This window comes from Teleopsis dalmanni, chromosome 2 (genome assembly GCF_002237135.1).
Source record: "Teleopsis dalmanni isolate 2A chromosome 2, ASM223713v2, whole genome shotgun sequence".
NCBI classification, from domain to species: domain Eukaryota; kingdom Metazoa; phylum Arthropoda; class Insecta; order Diptera; family Diopsidae; genus Teleopsis; species Teleopsis dalmanni.
The window spans coordinates 83,166,964-83,186,018 of NC_051847.1; the positions used below are offsets into that span (position 1 = coordinate 83,166,964).

The following is a 19,055-nucleotide window of genomic DNA, read 5'->3' on the forward strand; positions in this document are numbered from 1 at the left end:
ATTTTCTCAGCGTCATAAAATGATGCAGTCGTTGCTTGAAATAGAAACTTAGCGTTACTCACTTGAAGGCTTGTTTTGTTACTAAACAGCTTATCTTTATAAAAATTATTCCAAATATCAATCAAAAGAGTTGGAATAGAAAGAAGTCTTTAAAGTTTATCAAATATGATATGTCATATGTGAGTATATTTTTAATAGAGCATAAAGACAAATATAAATATTTATATATTATTATATTTATAAAAATAATATCTATGTACATACATATATAAATAATAATTATATATATAATTATAATTATTTATATATAATATATATTATAATACAAATATATATTTAAATATATAATTTATATATAAATTAAATTATACATATATAAAAATTATATTATTAACGTATCCCAGTAGAAAAAGTGGTCTTCGAAGACATTGTCTTCAAGACGGTCTTTGATACCGCGTCCGCATGTTCAAGCAAATTTGCAAAACAATTGCTTAAAACATGAATGTAAATATTCTTTCTTTGCTTTCTCTCTCATTTTTAGTGTTCATAGCAACGTATTTGAATTTTGCCTCAGACGCTATGTTTTATAAGCGAAGTGACGCAATAATTTTGAAGTGTAGTGAATAAACATTTGTGAAATAAATATTAAAAAAATCAAAATAAATAAAGAAACAAAATCATTAAACTACGAAATATTAAAAAAAAAGAAATAAAATCAAAACAAATTAAATAGTGACTTAGTTCCTGGAAAATATATTGATATTAATATTGAAGACAATAATTCCAGTGAAAGTTGTTTTAGAAACGAAACAAAGGATGTTGAAAATAAAAAAACTGAAAACACTTGTGAAAAATTAGCTGTTATATTTAAAAACACAGGATTAACAGGCATTGTGGTAAAGATATTTTAGAACTCTTAAGATCAGAAGGTTTAATTGTACCAAAATCCTCTTCAACGCTTTTGAAACATATAAAACTTCAACAATTGATGATAGCGAAATGCTATAAATTATTTTATATTAGTTTTAGTTAATTTTAGATATGTTAAGTTATATTAAGTTAAATATTTAAATTAATTTGTATTACGTTTACTAGTTTTTACTAGTTTATTTTTAATATCTTAATAAAATTTATAATAATTTATAATAAAATTTATAATTTACTTCTAAAACTGTTAATTTTGAATGTAATGTAAAAAATTATTATATAAAATAAATAAAAGTACAAAATACAACAATTTCTTTCTACTTATTTAAAGAGAAAATTGAAATTCATTTAAAATTTAAAGAGCGCAATAAAAGAGTAGAAATAAAAAAAGGGTGAAAAAATTATATGAGCACTGCACTAAGAGCGCACAACTTTCTGTCGAATGCGTCCGTTATGCAAGACATGGTCTTCGAGACGGTCTTCGAGACATGTACACAAAAATTCATTGAAGACATTTGGCTAATTTGTATGAAAGTGTCTTCAAAGACCGTCATACATTTGGATCGATCGGTCTTCATGTATGTATCCATGTCTTGAAGACGTCTTCGATGACGGATCGATCCGTTTTCTACTGGGATCTGTTATGTGGTGAAAAAAGCTTTTAAAATGATAATAAAGTTATGCAGTGTTTTTATATTGAGCTCCGGATTATTATATATCATATATACTTTTTGAAATTTGTATACGTTTCAGACTCTAGTTTTTATTTATGGATTATCAAATGTTCTGATTCTTATATTCTTGAAGTATATTTCCTCGTTCTGGGAAGTGTGACATTAAGTTCTTATGACATGTGGACAGACATCGCCTCCGTGGCGCAATTGGCTAGCGCGTTCGGCTGTTAACCGAAAGGTTGGTGGTTCGAGCCCACCCGGGGGCGTGTACTCTTTTTATTAAAATCTATATTTTTAAATGTTAAAAACATTTATTAAAAGTGATTTGTTCTTTTTACATTAACTTCATACTTTTTGTGCTATTTTTATATATTTTTAAACAGGCTTATCAGTCAATTGTTTAAAAAATATACAAATTTTTAAATCAGTTTAAAAAACATATTTTATTCTAACCAATATTTCGACTAATGAAGATTAATATGGACTATTATTATTCTTATTAATAAAATAAGAATTCACTTTCACGGTATATTTATTATTGTTGTTATTGCATTACATTTAACCGTTATGGTATAGTCGTCTGCCAGATATTTATATTACATTGTAAAGTATAAATGCATGAACATATGAACTACGTTGAGCATTCAATGCTTGTAAAAATGAAGTGAAGGTGTTTACTTCATACTTGATATGTAACAATTGATTATGGCAAGTATCACATTTTAAAAGTACGACTTGATTACTTCGTAAAGGAAATTGAAAATCTTGTATTCATAAAATAAAATAACTTTTTAAATGGTTACAGCTATTCGTTATATTTATAAATAATTATATTATAAACATAATAATTTAATTTTTATAATGAACGATTTATATTTACTAAACAGTTTTTTGTTTAATTTATTATATTTATTTCTTAAAAACTCAATTTCTTTATATATTAAAAACTCGATTTTGACATATATATACATGGAAAATATGTAAATACATGTAAATGTAAATATATATCGAAAAAAATTAGTGTACGGGTAAAACTCACTACATTAATGTGTTTCAAAATATATGACACATTCTTCAGATATTTCGTTGAAGAACTATAGATACACTCTAATTTTTGAGACTTTTGATTAATTAGTGTTTTATGATAATAATGTAATTGCAACAACTAATTAAACGGAGCAAATAAAATTTGCAACTAACATAGATAAATAAATAAAAATTTCCAAGTAAATTATCAAAAATAACTCAACAAAATGAATTTTCAGTCAATCTAACTTCTAAACCCAATCAATTAAACATCAAATTATAGAATATTTAACAAAAACACGCTTTTATTATTAAGACGTTTTTTGAAAAATTGAACCTCTCATAACTCAAGGATTTTTGTGCCGACTATTTTTTACTTGGGTACTTGGGTTACTGGTATTCGAAATGGGATTTTACACCATTTTTTAATTCCATTGTAACACGTTTCTCTTGCCTTGACATAAAAAGCTATAATAGAACACATGTATAAAAATAAATAATGATTTATTAAGTTATTTAGAAAGTATATCTAAATCATAATTGAAATAAATAAACTTTTTCATCGAAATTCAACATAATTAGTTAGTAGTGCAAACATAGTTTTATTAACAGACATTCATAAACATTGTTAAAAAGTCCCTTTCAAGTCTGATTCCCTTCATTTCGCTAATTATTCAAAATTTGTATCCATAATATACCAATTAGTATATTAAATTTAACTTTTCTCCATCAAAAACTGAAATGAAGCATCTATCGGCACAGTAATTCAAGGACTTGATAATCCTACACAGAAAACATAAAAATTAATTACTTAGTTAACTCTGTAATTCGAATAAATGGGTTTTCTTTTTCCCTCAATAATTCAAAATAATAATATATATCACTTTTCTGTTCTAATTAAAGATACTTTAACTGTGATAGCGCATATAATTTTATATATAGTACTGTACTTAAGAATCTAGAAGCTACCATTAGGTGCTTGCCCATAGGGCATTATTGTTGTTTATTGACAGTTCTTCGTTTCGTATCACTTAGGACGTTATTCGTTATTATCATTATCATCAAAATTTAGAAATGCAATATGGTAATCGCCCTATTTATGAAACTTAGATAATTTTAGGTACACTTTTTTTCTACTAAATGGATGTTTTGAACATATATTTTGAAGTTATATTAAAAAGTCTAAGATTAAAATATTATTTAATACTTTTTAGGTTAGTTTTGATAATTCAGGCATATTGATAATTCGAATATATTCCTTGGTAACAATAGTGTTGAATATAGAGTGCATTAAAAAATTTAAAATAGGTAGAGATAGGCGCTATTGTTCAATTTGTTAAAGATAGACGGCCATGATATATATGTTAGATGAGTTCTAGCCAGCTGTATGCGTACACATACTTCGTAGATCTGAGTAAGAATACATCTGTTTTAGAGGTTACTCAAAAAAGTAACTTAACATACCTGGTCAGATAAAAAAATGTTTAAGAGCTGATCTCTTAATCGATCAAATGTTATTTAGAAAATATTTGCATATCTTACGAAATTGTTTAAATTTTTTTAATCTTGTGGCAAAACACTATTCTAAACACTATGAATAAAATGTTGAACAGATATGTAGTATTGATTGAATTATATTAAATATAATATCACAATCACCAATTGTTGTTGATTTCAATGCAAAATGAAAAATTAACATTGACGCCGAATTTTCATTTTTCATTGAAAACAACCACAATTGGTGACTGCGACTGCAATCATAACATATCCTTATGAAAATTAGTGTAAAAAAACAACAAACTATACAAATCTTATTCTCCTTATTTTATTATTTTCTTTGTGTTTTTATTCCTTCTTACTTTCCATTTAAAGAAACAACAAAAGCATCATTCACTTACCTTGCAATGCAACAACAATCAGTAAGCAAAGTCTCAGTCGCTGCGCTGCGCTGCTCCAAAATGTATTGAGATCAGTTAGCAGAATTTTGTTGTTGTTATTTATATGCAGCAGCAATAAAAATTCAATTTTACTTGTAAGCATAAAAACACTTTTGTTTTAAAAAAAATAATCACACAATAATTATTTAAATTGAAAAAGTCAATTTTTTTGAACTAAATAATATATTTTATATAATTACAAAAACATTTTTTTATTATTTTCAATTGCTGCTCCAAAATATCAAAATGGCGTCGCGATTTTTCGGTTCACTTCACAAATAATATTTTGACATTTTTTCTAAAAGAATCAGAATTAGAATATTAAACTATTTAAAATTATATTTTGATTATGCTTATTATATTTTAATCTAATAAAAACTTTAATTAAAATAATTAGTAAATTATTTTAAGGTAATTTAAAATTGAAACTCTCGTTTTCTACCAACTTTTGATTACACAATGACAGTTACACACACGTCGTACTCACGAACTGCCCTCTACCGACGTGATGTAGTAGAGGACTTTTCTTCTTCTTTTTCTTCCTTTTCTTCAGGTGGGAACAAATCATTGTTTTTGTAATTCAATCATATTTGCACTTGCAATTACGAGTATAACATGCGAGTTGGTTACAACTGCAAATAAACAATATAAAGGCTTGAAGACTATATTAATGTAAAGAAATATAAGTTGAATAATAAATGGAATTAATATTTTAAACAAATTTGTATGAAAAATATGTTCCAAACAAGGAAAAAGACACCTTTCTAAGCAATTATGTTGGAATTAATTAGGTTGCATTTGATCGAACAACACAAATATTTATTTTTCACACTTGAGAGTAATTAATGCAAGTAACTTTGTTTCGTATTTTTAAGCTAGGTAATTAGGTAAGGGTAAAGTGGCGGCCTTGCGCGCAAAGTCCATTTGTGGTCAAATAATGTCCCATTGTAGTACCTCAGGATAAGCATTAGTACATACGCAGACTAGAGGTCAACGAACGATGTTGGTTCATTTTGGTTCTGACAATTCTATAAACTTGGCTAAGTCCCTAATTTTGCAGGATGACAGCTAGGTCAGGTCGATAAAAATAGGGGCCCAGATGATTTCAGATCTTTTCCTGGCTCAAGGTGAACACTGACTCATGAGGTGAAGTTAGGTACTACAGTACTAGGTAGGTACAGGTATTAGGTAATTAAAAAATAATACAGTTATTTTTAATAGAGGTGGATCGGTGTACATATTAACTGCCGATGAGTATCCTCGATCGTACATTTATTCAAAATACGAATGAAAGATGACGGAGTTCCAGCGTTCCGTAATTATAATCGTTAAAGTTATTCTTTTAAGTAATTTTATAAAAAATTTATTAAAAATTAATTTTAATAAAATTTATATTGGCCAATATTATTTATGATTTTTTGCCATTTTTCAGTTAGTTTCATAATTTGATCGGTGTAGAACTTTTGTGGTTTATCGGCGAAAAAGTTGGTCAAATAGTTTTTAACATTTCTTCGGTTATACAATTTTTTACTATTTAGAGAGTTTTTTAGAGATCTAAATAAATAAATAACATAAATAGTAGTTAGATAGTAGTTAGCGCAAGATCCTATAAAAGAATTTGGTAAATGTATCAAATTTCCTAACTAAGTTTCATCAATTTGTTCCAAATCAACTAAGATATGTATAGCCTGACATTGTTACGATGGAACACAACTTCTTTTCTGTTGACCAATTATGGTTACTTTTTCAAGATTGTTTTGTTTACATGTTCGAGTTGTGGCAATAGAGGACCGAATTTACCATTGTACCAGGTTGGATTATCTCGTAATTCAAATTTCCGATATAATACAATGTCAGGCTTTGAAGTCGTTTGTGGAAAGTCGTCGGTTATTGACCAATGACATATAATTTTTTTTATTTCTAAAGGCAAAAGCCAATCGAAAATTAACAGATAATAAAAAATGGCAACAGAAATTTTAAGGATATTTTTACGGTCTTCCATTTAATATTTTTAATAATAGTAAAAATTAATTAAATGAAAATAAATAAATTTAAACAATTTTTTTTTTGTCGAAATTCACTGATAAAGGTACTTGAGCTTTCGGCTGCCAGTTGCCTCCGTGGCGCAATTGGCTAGCGCGTTCGGCTGTTAACCGAAAGGTTGGTGGTTCGAGCCCACCCGGGGGCGCAACACTTTTTTTTTATATATTATTCCTTTTTCATTAATATTATTTTAAAATTATTTTTAAATAAAAAATAAAGAAAGAAAATACACCAAATCAGTTACTAAGACCGTTAAGTCATACATCTTAATAATATTTTGTTAACATATGTATATGCTTGCCTGTAATTCTTTCTTCCTAGATGAAGCAAAGGACCTTCCTTATTATTTTAAATGAATTTCGTTAGGAGAATAGCTAATCAATTCCTAATCTTCAATTAGCGCTCCTTTGATCTCCTTTAAGTCATGTTAATCGCACCCGGTTGTCAAGAACCATGCGTTTTACACGTAAGTGGAATAATGTATTTTATTTGCTTAATAGTCAATAGATACGGAAACCATATGGAACCATCAACAGATCTCACCAGTTTTTTGCACACTTATTATCAAATTATTATTATTATATTATTTTTTATTATTATGTTATTTGTGTATTATTAAATGTATTGTATAATTAAATTTGAAATATGTTTCTCGACCTGGTTTTTTAATAATGATTTTAATAAACTTCGCTTGTTGCAGAGGTGTTGAGCGAAGAGAGGGATTATAGAAAGAGAATAATACTAGAGATGCTACATATCGTGCAAACATTACAAAATTTAAAAATTAATTACAAACCAGACACGGAGAATGAAGCCCACCTCCACATAAAACTGATTGGTGAAAATTAGTGCAATATAGACCGCTGAATCAAGAGCATGACGTTTTGAGATATAGATTTTATTAATATTAATTTATGTAAAATAATTTAAGACTCAAAATGGTTACAGGCTCCTCGAGGGGGTATGCAGATCTAAGGTCAATTATTACTTAGGCTGATGAAGTGATAAACAATAATCCAGTCAAGGCTTAAAGACAGGTTTTAAAGATACCTCGAGTTAAAAAAGAGTAAAAGTGCTCAAGTGCACTGGCTCAAATAGCTTTAACATAAACATTAACTTCAATATATGTATATATTTCTAATATATATAAATAAATTTTAATATATATATATGTTATATATATATACAAAATTAATATATTCATAATTAATCAAAAAATTAATAATTAAAGTATTATAAAAATTGTTGTAATTATCTTTGTAGATCCTGATTCTGATGATGACTCTTAGATAGAGTCGAAATATAGAATATATTAAACAAACATTTAATTTTAACAAAAAATATTATATAATATTATATAATATTAATTATATATAGTCGTAGTCAAACACAAAATTTGAAAAATATAAAAATCTAAAGAACTTTTCTATTAAACAATATATTCAGATATACTTCAAACACCCTCCGTGCAAAAATATTATATTTAATTAATAATAATCAATAATAATAATTAATTTAAAAACATATAATAAACATTTTGCATATACATATTATTTTATATATTATTATTATTTATTTTATTATTATTCTATAACAATTCACATATTTTTGTTTGCAAAGCGTATGTCAGCAAAATTCATCAAAAAATAGAAATATTTTCAAATAAATTCTTAATACGGGAATTTATCTTAAAAATTTTTTGATATAATCTAGAATTAAAAATTTTTTTAAATTATTTTATTTTAATTAATTATGTTTATTATTAATTTTAATTTATTATTAAATTGTTTCCTATCACTTATTACTGCATTCATTCACTTGCAACATATACGTTTCGTCAGCAACATTTCCAGTTGTTGATTTTGTTATGCCACATAATTTTTATAGTTAAAAATTACAATATTTTCTCCGTTGCTGGTTTCGGTCTTTGCTATACAAATTTAGTGTAGCTAAGACATTTACTCAACTCAGAGATCGTATAATAAAGTGTTTGCATAAATGTAAAATGTTTCACTGAGACACAAACCTAAACATTTTTAAGATCGTAAATTAAGGAGACCATGAAGATAGTGAGCTATGTCATTCCATATATGTAAATAAAAATTATTGTAAACATGTATAATGAATGCTTATTTATGATATAAAAGAAATTAATGTTAATTTTAATTTTAATGTTAATTTAAAAGTTAAAAAAGGTTGGAATAGAAATGAAGAAATTTATATAATATAATGCGAAATATATTTGCACAAAATCATATTCCACAAAAATGCTGAGACTAAGCATTATTTCGTGCAAAAGTTCCCGTGAGAAAAAAAATTTGCTTATATGCAACATCAATATTTTATAATTTACTTTTAATTTAAATATTTTTTAAAATTTGTACAGAAATAAGTCTTCACAGATAATTTTCAAACAATAAAGCTGAATTAATTATACAAATTAAAATTTTATTAAAAAAAATTGAATATGTTTATTAAATTGAATTGTATTAATATTAAATGTAAAAATATTTAAAGGCGCCTCAATTTTTTTTAAACGTAAAACACACACTCAAAAAGAATTACGTAAATAACCATTCTGGATATGTCTGAATGTATTTTTAATTGTGTTTTTTATTTTACAAGTAAAATTTGTTTGTTTTTTAAGTAAAATAGTTTATAAGTTATTGGTAATAGTAATTAAACTGAAATTTATTTAAATGCAGTCATTGCAAATGAAAACGTCTTTATTATAAAGTCTTTGACATTTCTATATAACAGACCGTATTAATTCAAAGATTTTACTGCAATCTAATACCGTATTATGTGCCTTGTTCTATGCACAAAGAACGTTTTTTAGTACAGCGTGTTTTCGCACTTTTCACAAAGATTGTAACATTACGGTCTTTGGTTTACTGCAGTTGCGATTATTTCGAATTCTACGTTTATCGAATTCTATGTCTTAATTACAAGTATATTTAGCACAAATGCATATTATCCAAGTTTCAAACCATTTTGCGATGAACTTTCCTTAAATTATTTGATTAACTTAGTTTAAATTTTGACGGTTAGAGTGCGCAGATTTTAAACAAAAATTTGTACAATAATTGCTATAATTTCTGATTCTCATTTTTGTATTTAATTTTTGTTTCGTTGTTTTTTGTTTGATTTTGTTTTTATTTTTATTTATTAAAATATAAATATTTTAATGATTTTCCTAATGATTTTCTGACCAAGATTTTAATATAAAAGTCATATAAGTTGCGGTGAACTTTGACGTTTTTAAGATAATTTATTTTAATTTATATGCTAAACAGAACATTTAATATTTTTCTATGTGTTGCATATATATTTCACTCCACAATTATATACAAAAAAAAAAAATAAAAATTGCATTTGCATAAACATATTTTTATATTTCTTTCATAAAAAATAATTCGTTGTTAAGTTTTTTAATATAATGTTTAGTTTCCTGATAATGACTTCAGACTAAAGTCGAAAAATTGATGAAATAAAAATTAATGAAAAATAAATCATGGTTTTTTTCAAAATTTTAATTTTATTTAATTTTATTTAAATAAAAATTATTGTAAAATAAATCAAGGTTTCTTTTTTTTAATTTTTAGTTTCAGCAACAATAAAAAAATTAACTTATTAGCCTGCAGAAACACTTTGTTAAAATCAAATATATTATAATAATAATTAATAATAATAATAATAATTAATAATAATAATAATAATGGTTTATAATAATTATAAAACCATAAAAATATTTAAAAAAAATTTATAAATTTAAAATTCATAAATTAAATTTAAATTTGTATTTGTACAAATTTTTGTAATTTATTAATAATTTGTAAATTATTATTATTAATTTATTATTTATTTATTATATCCATTTATTTGAACTAAAATTTATTTCAAACATATTAATAAAATTATATTTAAATTAATATGAAATGTATTTCAAAATTTAACCTTTAACTTCAAACTTTTTACTCACACTTCGACGAATGTTGTTTGACAGCTTCCCTTGTCAACATATTATTGGCAACATGTTTATAAACATTTCAATAATAAAAATTCTTTAATAAAATTGTTTTGCACTTATGAATATTTATAGGAAAACCATTAGCAGTTGCCTCCGTGGCGCAATTGGCTAGCGCGTTCGGCTGTTAACCGAAAGGTTGGTGGTTCGAGCCCACCCGGGGGCGCAATTTCTTTTTTCATTTTCTTTCGAAAAATATTTTATTTCGTACTTTTTTTCTATTGTGAAAAAAGTCATGAGAAAAAAAGTTCATATTCATTTTTTAAATATTTTTACAGTTTATTTTATTTTTTTCTTAATTTAAATTTTATTTTAAATATTTTACATGATTTTTTTAGTTTGTCTCCTAATAATAAAAATTAAATTTAAAAAATTTCTTAGCTTAAGACGCTCTAATAATTAAATATTAAATAAAATTAAGCCGTAATTAATTAAGTACTCCTACGTTAAATTAAATTAATTTGAACACAACTATAAGCTTCATGTATCTCAGCAATAATTGTTAACCAGAATCGGGGGAAAGCAAATTTGATTTATTTATTGTTGAGGTTGTCGTCTCATCCATGCTGGTGAGATTATGTGCGGAGCTTACCTACGATAAGAAAAAATAAAATAAATTAATTATAAATATAGTATGAAGAGAAAGAAAGATTGAGAGAAGGAGAAAAAGAAAGAGAGAGAGAGAGGGATTCATATAACTTACAGGACTAATAGGCGTAATAACTATCGCAGTACAGGGTCGTCTTCTGTGCAATAAGGCTGTGTTTTCTGTTGATTCCTCACAGTAAACATCAACATCTGCTAAAGTGTCACTATCCATATCCCACGAAGGATAATGATCCATTTCACCTTCACAATTGAGGTCTTCTTCCTCATAATCTTCTACTTCGTCTATTAAAATAACTGCACATAAAAGATTTGAATATAAAATGGATTCGAGAATTAATTAGATAAACAATTATTATTAATCAATTATTCATTGCTCTATATATCTATCTATAATTATATTATCTATATTTACTTGAACTATCTGGCATTGATTTAATATTAGCGGAATCTAATGATTGTACATCTGCAGGCAAACTAATCGCAACGTCTCTCTCATTGTAACTTTTACTCTCATGTATTTGTTGAGGTGTGGATCTGAAAACGTTATTGCATAAATACATAATACATATAAAATATTACTTCACATTCTCTTCTTCTTCAACCTTACCTTAAAGATACACGTTTCTTAGTTCTATTTTCTAAATCAGTCATTAAACCATCATTGTGCTGTTGATATACCTGAGCTGATGCTGAATCAGTCGTCGTCTGATATGCATTCAGCTCGGAAGTCTAATAAATATATATATTTTATATGTGAGATTAAATAAAAAATTACTGATTATAATTCATTTTATTAAGAAAGACCAGTGAGGGACAAAAAATTGCTTCACCGTTCTTTTTTTCCACTGCACTGTTCTTCACTATACGTATATCACACCTCACCTGTGTATATGCTGTTATACCCGAAGGATGTGTTATTTGCTTTTGTTTGGGCGTGTCCATAACTGTAGTCACAGCTCTTTTAAAATGATTGGAATTCTTTGGATCCCTCACGATTAGACTGCTGGGATCATTTTGATTTTGTATGGAATGTTTTGGTGCCTGCGTATTTAGTGGAAGTGATTGAATTCTCTCACGATCTTCCATATACGCTTTTATTAATATATCTAGTTTTTCTTCTATATCGGCGACCTGCAATCGATGTAATCGGATAATATGTTAATTTGTGGCTTTTAAGTGATGATATTTATTGAATTTATTTACCTGCCGCTCTACTTTTACTACTCGAGATGCTAAACTAATTTTGGATGCGTAGGCATCCTTTGATTTTGAGCCTTGTTTTCCTAATATTTGATCTAACCTGTGAGGGATAGAGTATTTACAAAATTATTGCATTTATCATAATATAAATATTTATTAAATATTAACAATTTATTTATGAATAAATGAAAACAAAACCAATAAGATAACATTGTTGTTGGTACAGTGTCTTTTGGGAATAACCAATATAACGTCGAGTTGTAGAGTCATAGCAGAGAGATCGAATCATTAATAAACATATATAGTAGATTAAAATACTTTTTCCATAAGTTTGACTATAAAATAATTTTTTTTGAATAAGTATATCGAAAAAATGGAATTTTAACTTCATATACAAATAAATATATACTATATAAATATATATACTTAGAGAATAGAGGAAGAACGGGGTACTAGCTCAATATATATACTTTACTTTTTGAATTAAAAATGATATCATTATTAACTTTTTTTGCTTAAAAAATATATTTCTTGACATTATATATTTCAAGTCATATAAATCTTATTTAAAAAGTTATTTAACTATCTGCTTTCCAAAATTCTGGTTAGGTTACTGATGCAGATTACTGCTCATAATGGATGTGAATTTTAGAGGCTTTCAAATATTTACTGTTTACTTAAAATCAACAGAAATGGATATTTCGAATAGTTTTTTCCACTGCGCTATGATTTACTTTTCGAGATATGAAGCATCAAAATTTTTATATTGTTAACATAAATGGGTGTAGGTACGCCAACTAGTGTCAACTCATTTATGCGATTTTCATATTAGTTCCATTAAAATCGACCAGTAGCACAGCCAGAGTATTAGGTCGGAGGAGCTGAAGGATATATACAAGATCCAGTATATCAGTATAGTAGATTTAGTATAGTATAGTAGATACAGTACAGTAGTCATAGTATAGTAGATATACGATAGTATAGTAGATATAGTATAGTAGATGGCAGTATATCAGCTGTAGATTTTATTGTTAAGGCAGTTTTATACTGTAATCATATCCTACATGTACCACTGACAACAAGTAACGACCAGTAGACGTCTTGTTGTTGTTAGTGGTTTTAACACAACACTCAAATACCATCAGACATCCCAAATATCTCAAATTTTCTAAATAGTTTTTGGAGATATCTCAAAAACTAAGCTAAATTGTCATATAAGAAGAAGTAGAAGAATTTGGTCAAAAAATATATCTATGCTAAAATCGTTATTAAATACAAGTATCCGGGAAATGAGAATCCAAGTTGGAATCTATTACAAGTTGATAAATAGACGTCCATATATTGATACGTCTCATGACATAAACCCTTTGGCAGTTTCCTAACTACGTTACAAACAACTTGATAGATTTAATTCAGCAATTCCTTTTTCTCTATGAGGGATGTAAGAATATTGAGTGTGTTTTTCAAAATAGAAGAAATAACTTGAATTAACCAATCAAAAATCTTACCTTGCATGTACATTTTTGACACGGCCAAGCAAGTCCACATGGCCGGCAGCATATTGCTCCATGACATCCTTAACATCATATGGTTTTAAAGCTTCTTTAAACTTACGACGAGCTACAAAATACTTTAACTGTGGGGGAAGAGAAAATTTGAAAAATTGTAAATAAAATTATTCTTCGCTGCTCTTATGTGGTTCGAGCCAAGAACCATATAAGGACAGCACTCGAAACTTACCTTTCTTAAAAAACGAATTGCAATTTTGTGTTGACTTGTGAGTTGAGTGCAACGTGGTTCGTCCTCCTCATCTGGGAAAAGTTAGAGAACAAATATAAGTAGAATTTCAAGCAAAAAGCAATTGTGAAGGATATCTATCATCTACAAATGCTACGTTCAAGCGGTAACTACAATGTACACACTAAACACAAACATAACTGCAGGACATTTAGATATAATAAAACACCAAACAAATACTACACGGAACAGTCAATAAAAGTTGAAAGCTATATGCGTGCAAGATACACAGTGAGAGAAAGAGAGAGAGGAAAGATACGAGTTAGATTAAGGAAAAGTGCATGCGATAGTACGGATAAGTTTCGAGGTGCAATGGGAAACGTTTGCAAGGTTAAGCAACACAGATTGAGTTGCGTCATTGTTCGTAAATCCAATTTTCACTTTCCACAAATGACATTTCATTATAATATGATAAGCAGTTAATTTATGTCACTTTTCTCAAGAATTTATCTTTTATCTTTTATGTTTTATGTTTTATGTTTTAAGGATAACAACTTTAATCCTATGAAATTTTACTCGTTACTCGAAACATCGTTAAACACATTTCTCACCCACAAAGTTATAAAAATTTTTAATTGCTTTACCGAATTTCTTTTTCAACTTTTTTCAAATTGCCTTACAATAGCGCTTTTTCGGTAGGATTTGGATATATTTATGGCGTCTAAAAGTTCCTATTTCAGGACATAAAACGCTGTGCTATATGCATTACGAAGGACATCACTGTTACTAGTTTAATGTACTACAATTTTAGCAATAAAAAAACGATTTAGGTTTAATTAAATTAATTAAAATACTGCGAATGGACGCACTTCTAGGATAATATTGTCCCTCAATTGAAACCTGATTCCCACTCTCTAAATATGGCATGCCATCGTACAAGTGTTCACCGTCCGCCACACACACACTCGAACGCCGGATGGTGCAGTTCGAACCGAGTATGTCGCGTTGCAGGAAACCCCAGAGCACAATCGGAATGCTCGTGCTGACGTCACCGACGGACAATTTATTTTTATTATCACTTTCCGTGTTGTTGTTCCTGCCCGGAACGGTTAAGTACCGCGCATTGCATTGCTGATAGTTTCCAGTTTCAATATTGCTCAGCTTCTCCTGCTGACAGCCGCTGCCCTTGCAAGGACTCTTTGCTGCTATTTAAACAAAATTTAATTGTCTTAGAATTGCTTATATAAAATTTAGTCTTAATGGGTTTTTACTGTCTTAAAATTATTGGCAATATTTGTTAGCAATAACAATTCAGCTAGGTTAATTTGCAACTTAAATTATTAATTTTTTAAGTGGCACTTACAAGAGCGAATCGCTAACATTTTTTGGAGCATTCCAACTATGAGCCCAAGAAATGATATGATTTGGCGTTAATGAATGTAGAATTTGAAATAGGCTTACAGAAGATAATATTATAGAAATGTTGGCAGCTACAATGCCCTGTTCAGACAGAGCAACTACTTCCGATAACAGGTGAATGAAATGACGATATTTGGGAACTAGCGAAATTGGCAACGGATTTAAATATTATGAGCATGTTTTTGCACTGCACTATTAACCATATATACATACATATATAATATATTTATATATTATATGGTATTATCATATTTGATTCCTGAGATATTGAGGTTTAAAATTGTAAATTTTTGCATGACTTACACAAGTCATATATATATATAATATTGTTGGAATCTAAGATCTGAGATGTCGGGACTTAATAACTACTTTAGGTCCCCATGTCTAGAGATTTATGCAATATCGGTAATGCTAACATAATTTAATCCAATCTGTTAAGTCATGACGCCTGGAAAATCAGTATCGTGCCGAAGAAGTCTTCATATTGTTCTAAATTAAGATTTTTGTTTTTAACTCCGATATTATAAAGTTTTAAAATCAATACTTGTACCCAAGACATTCAAAATTTACAACGTGCTTAACATATACTCTACATTTGAAAACATATATGTGTAATAATTAGTAGTTGGCTACTGTCTATAATACAGATGGAAGTTATATGGACACTGTGAGTATTATACAAACACTCTGCGTAGATCACTTCATCCGTTATAGTTCAGACTTCGCAGAAATTAGATTGAAATTGCTGGGTTATAATGTGCTAAGAATAAACAGGAGTTCATTTATAGAGAAACGAACTTAGAGTACTGCTCGGAGTTAATCATTATTATCATAATAACAGATCCATGTCATAACATATCCATGTCAATCACATTTTGACGATATAGACAATATATAGCATTTCCTTTATTATTATTAGTATATGCAAGAACGTGATTCAGATTGTTGGGTTACATCATACACTCTAGATGAAATTTACAACTCGAGGTTGTGGACAATGTTGATGAGATTGAACAAAAAAGAAACGGCTTTAAAGTACTGATACGATTCGTCATAGTATACAACCAAATTGGACATTACAACGGCCTTGTATAGGTGTTATCACAAATCCATGTGATTGACATTCACATTTCGAGGACTTAATTTTTCGACACGGGTGTGAAAGAAAAGTTCTATGAGTTGGCAACAATTACCGGATCCAAATAAAACATGAACTGTAAGTGCTTTATCATTTAACGACGTTGATATTATTTAGTGGATTAACAACAGCGGCTTCGCTGGCTTAGTCATGCTGTGAGAATGGGTGAAAATGCTCCAGCGGAAAAGGTATAAGAAGCGGTAGTTGCAGGAAGCAGGTGTAGAGGAAGACGATGTCTCTGGTAGAGGGATCAACTTGAGGTAGTACTAAGTGGGCTTGATATACGAGACTGAAGAAGGCGTGCACGCAACAAAAGTGCATGGTGAGATATGGTACGTCAGGCCATAAACCCGGTAGCGGTTTGCTATGGCTAAATAAGTAAGTAAATAAGTGTAAAAAATAACTTTATTACGGAAGCTTATTTCAGATCTTAAAGTCAGCATTCAGCACACTTTTTTTTTTGTTTTTTTTTTGTATGAATTTTTTTATTTAAAACTTTTATTTAAATAAGTTCTTTAAAATATACAAAGCATCAAACTGCTTGAACCTTTTGCTTTTCGAATAATTCAATGATGCTGTTATGGGAAGATATTTGAGCAACTCGAACATCGAATCTGTCTTATGTCTGGCTAATCCTTAGAACAAAAATTTATGTTCGAATGCTAATATGTTTTATATTCGAATTTCGCCTACAAAAAACATCTATTTATAAATCAAGCCAGTGTAGACGCAGATAAAAATGATCGAAACTTCGAACAGTTAGATTAATATTTAAGGCACTAATTTAAATGCATGCCGAAATATACAATATAACACTGTTACTCATTGAAGTATTATTTCTTAGTAAGATTCACTGAAGAAATTAATTTCCCACTGAACCTTTTAAAATACAAGATTTCTTCAGTGATGCCTCCAGTGATGATGCGTTTTAAAAATGGACAATTTTCTTGACGTTCCAGAAGTAATGCACAAACATCAACGGAAAGTGGTTTCGAAAAGTCATATTGATATAGGTTCTTATATAGAAACATGAGAACGTATATGTTGAGCTTTAAGAGTAAACCTAAACGTTTTAAATGATAATGTGCGGTTATATTCAATAAATCAAATCTCTCAGTGATCTCATGAGGTGTTATTCGCCAGTATGCACCAATTAATACTTTTTTTTGCTATCAATAGTTTTAACTGACGTGTTGCATCTTCAACATCAAAATTACTGGATCGAATTTTCTAAATTAGGTTCGACGCTCGTATTCTATCAATACATCTTCTCCACACACAATAGATAACTTTTTTCTTGCTTTAATAGCATTTTTACTTTACAATAGTAAAAAAGTAGAATATGCTGAATGGTACTTCTACTTTCCATACTTTCCATATGAAGAACTCAGTGGTTTCTAGCCAGTAACCAAAAACCAATGCGTGGAATCAATCGAATCAACTATTTCGCACGTAATTCTTGGTATATCCGCTGTCAAAATATAGATTTATTATGCGGCTTAAGTGTTAAGTTGGCTGTTAAAATCTGTAATAAGCTCTTTGTTGAGAAAAAAAAATGTCATTTTCTGAATAATCGATCCCAATAGATCTTCCAAGCATATTTTTGATTTTAAGGATTCAAACGAATAATATAAAAGTGAGAAGTGATAGAACTTTAATAATTATAACGTAAATATTATTAAAATGTATACTAATTATTATTATTAATTTTTTTTTTTTTTTTTATTTAATTGAGTTTTCCAGGACACATTGAGCCACGTGGTTACAGTTGTACTAAACGAAGAGATTTTGTTAAATGTGACTTTCGCACCTCCAAATCCGTTGTACGTGCTACCGAAGCAGGTCAATTTGCCATATATGTACGCTTACAACTTGGAGATTGTAATTCCTTCGGATTTCGACTCATGTTTTATTGTCATAAAAAGTTTTAAAGAAGTAAACAAGGCGCTGACGATGGGATATAAGCGCAATGTCAGTCCTGTAAGCTTTGCACGTAGTGACAGGTGACTTTTAAATAGGCCACTACTAACCTGGAGAACAGACGCCTTTTGCAGCCGTTCATTATGACTACCGACGCTACGTTGTGTACTGCGTTTAGCTTTATTACTCCTCTTTCCTACCAGTAGCATGCTACCGCCGGCATCGCTTGAAGATTTTATGTAACTAGTGGGCCTCCTCACCACAGTAAGATGGCAGTCCCCGAGGAGTACTGCCATCATGGAGTATAATATTATTATAGTAAATATTAATTATTATTTTAATATCATTATTTCTATATGTTATAATAGATTTACTTTTCCAGCTTTTCAGTAATTCAC

General features: G+C 28.4%; 1 protein-coding gene and 3 non-coding genes across 13 annotated transcripts in view; 3 read left to right on the plus strand and 1 right to left on the minus strand.

The window, feature by feature from the left end:
• Positions 1 to 1,793: 1,793 nt before the first annotated feature.
• Positions 1,794 to 1,867, plus strand: Trnan-guu. Its single transcript has one exon. It is a non-coding gene; the product is annotated as a tRNA-Asn (tRNA).
• A 4,811-nt stretch (positions 1,868 to 6,678) lies between these two features.
• On the plus strand, positions 6,679 to 6,752 carry Trnan-guu. The gene has a single exon. It is a non-coding gene; the product is annotated as a tRNA-Asn (tRNA).
• A 3,974-nt stretch (positions 6,753 to 10,726) lies between these two features.
• Positions 10,727 to 10,800, plus strand: Trnan-guu. The gene has a single exon. It is a non-coding gene; the product is annotated as a tRNA-Asn (tRNA).
• A 228-nt stretch (positions 10,801 to 11,028) lies between these two features.
• Positions 11,029 to 19,055, minus strand: part of LOC119678136 (potassium voltage-gated channel subfamily KQT member 1) — a 250,014-nt gene continuing 241,987 nt past the window's right edge. For 6 of the 10 annotated variants that reach the window (XM_038089813.1, XM_038089814.1, XM_038089815.1 and 3 more), the window contains 8 exons: positions 14,184 to 14,254; positions 13,952 to 14,079; positions 12,447 to 12,543; positions 12,126 to 12,374; positions 11,851 to 11,972; positions 11,656 to 11,777; positions 11,338 to 11,537; positions 11,029 to 11,226 (listed from right to left, as the gene is read on the minus strand). In XM_038089813.1, coding sequence (XP_037945741.1) covers positions 11,137 to 11,226; positions 11,338 to 11,537; positions 11,656 to 11,777; positions 11,851 to 11,972; positions 12,126 to 12,374; positions 12,447 to 12,543; positions 13,952 to 14,079; positions 14,184 to 14,254 — 1,079 coding nt within the window. In that variant the 3' untranslated portion in view covers positions 11,029 to 11,136. Of the gene's footprint in view, positions 11,227 to 11,337; positions 11,538 to 11,655; positions 11,778 to 11,850; positions 11,973 to 12,125; positions 12,375 to 12,446; positions 12,544 to 13,951; positions 14,080 to 14,183; positions 14,255 to 15,049; positions 15,386 to 19,055 lie in introns of all 10 variants that reach the window. The other 4 variants (XM_038089810.1, XM_038089807.1, XM_038089808.1 and 1 more) reach the window with 1 other exon arrangement.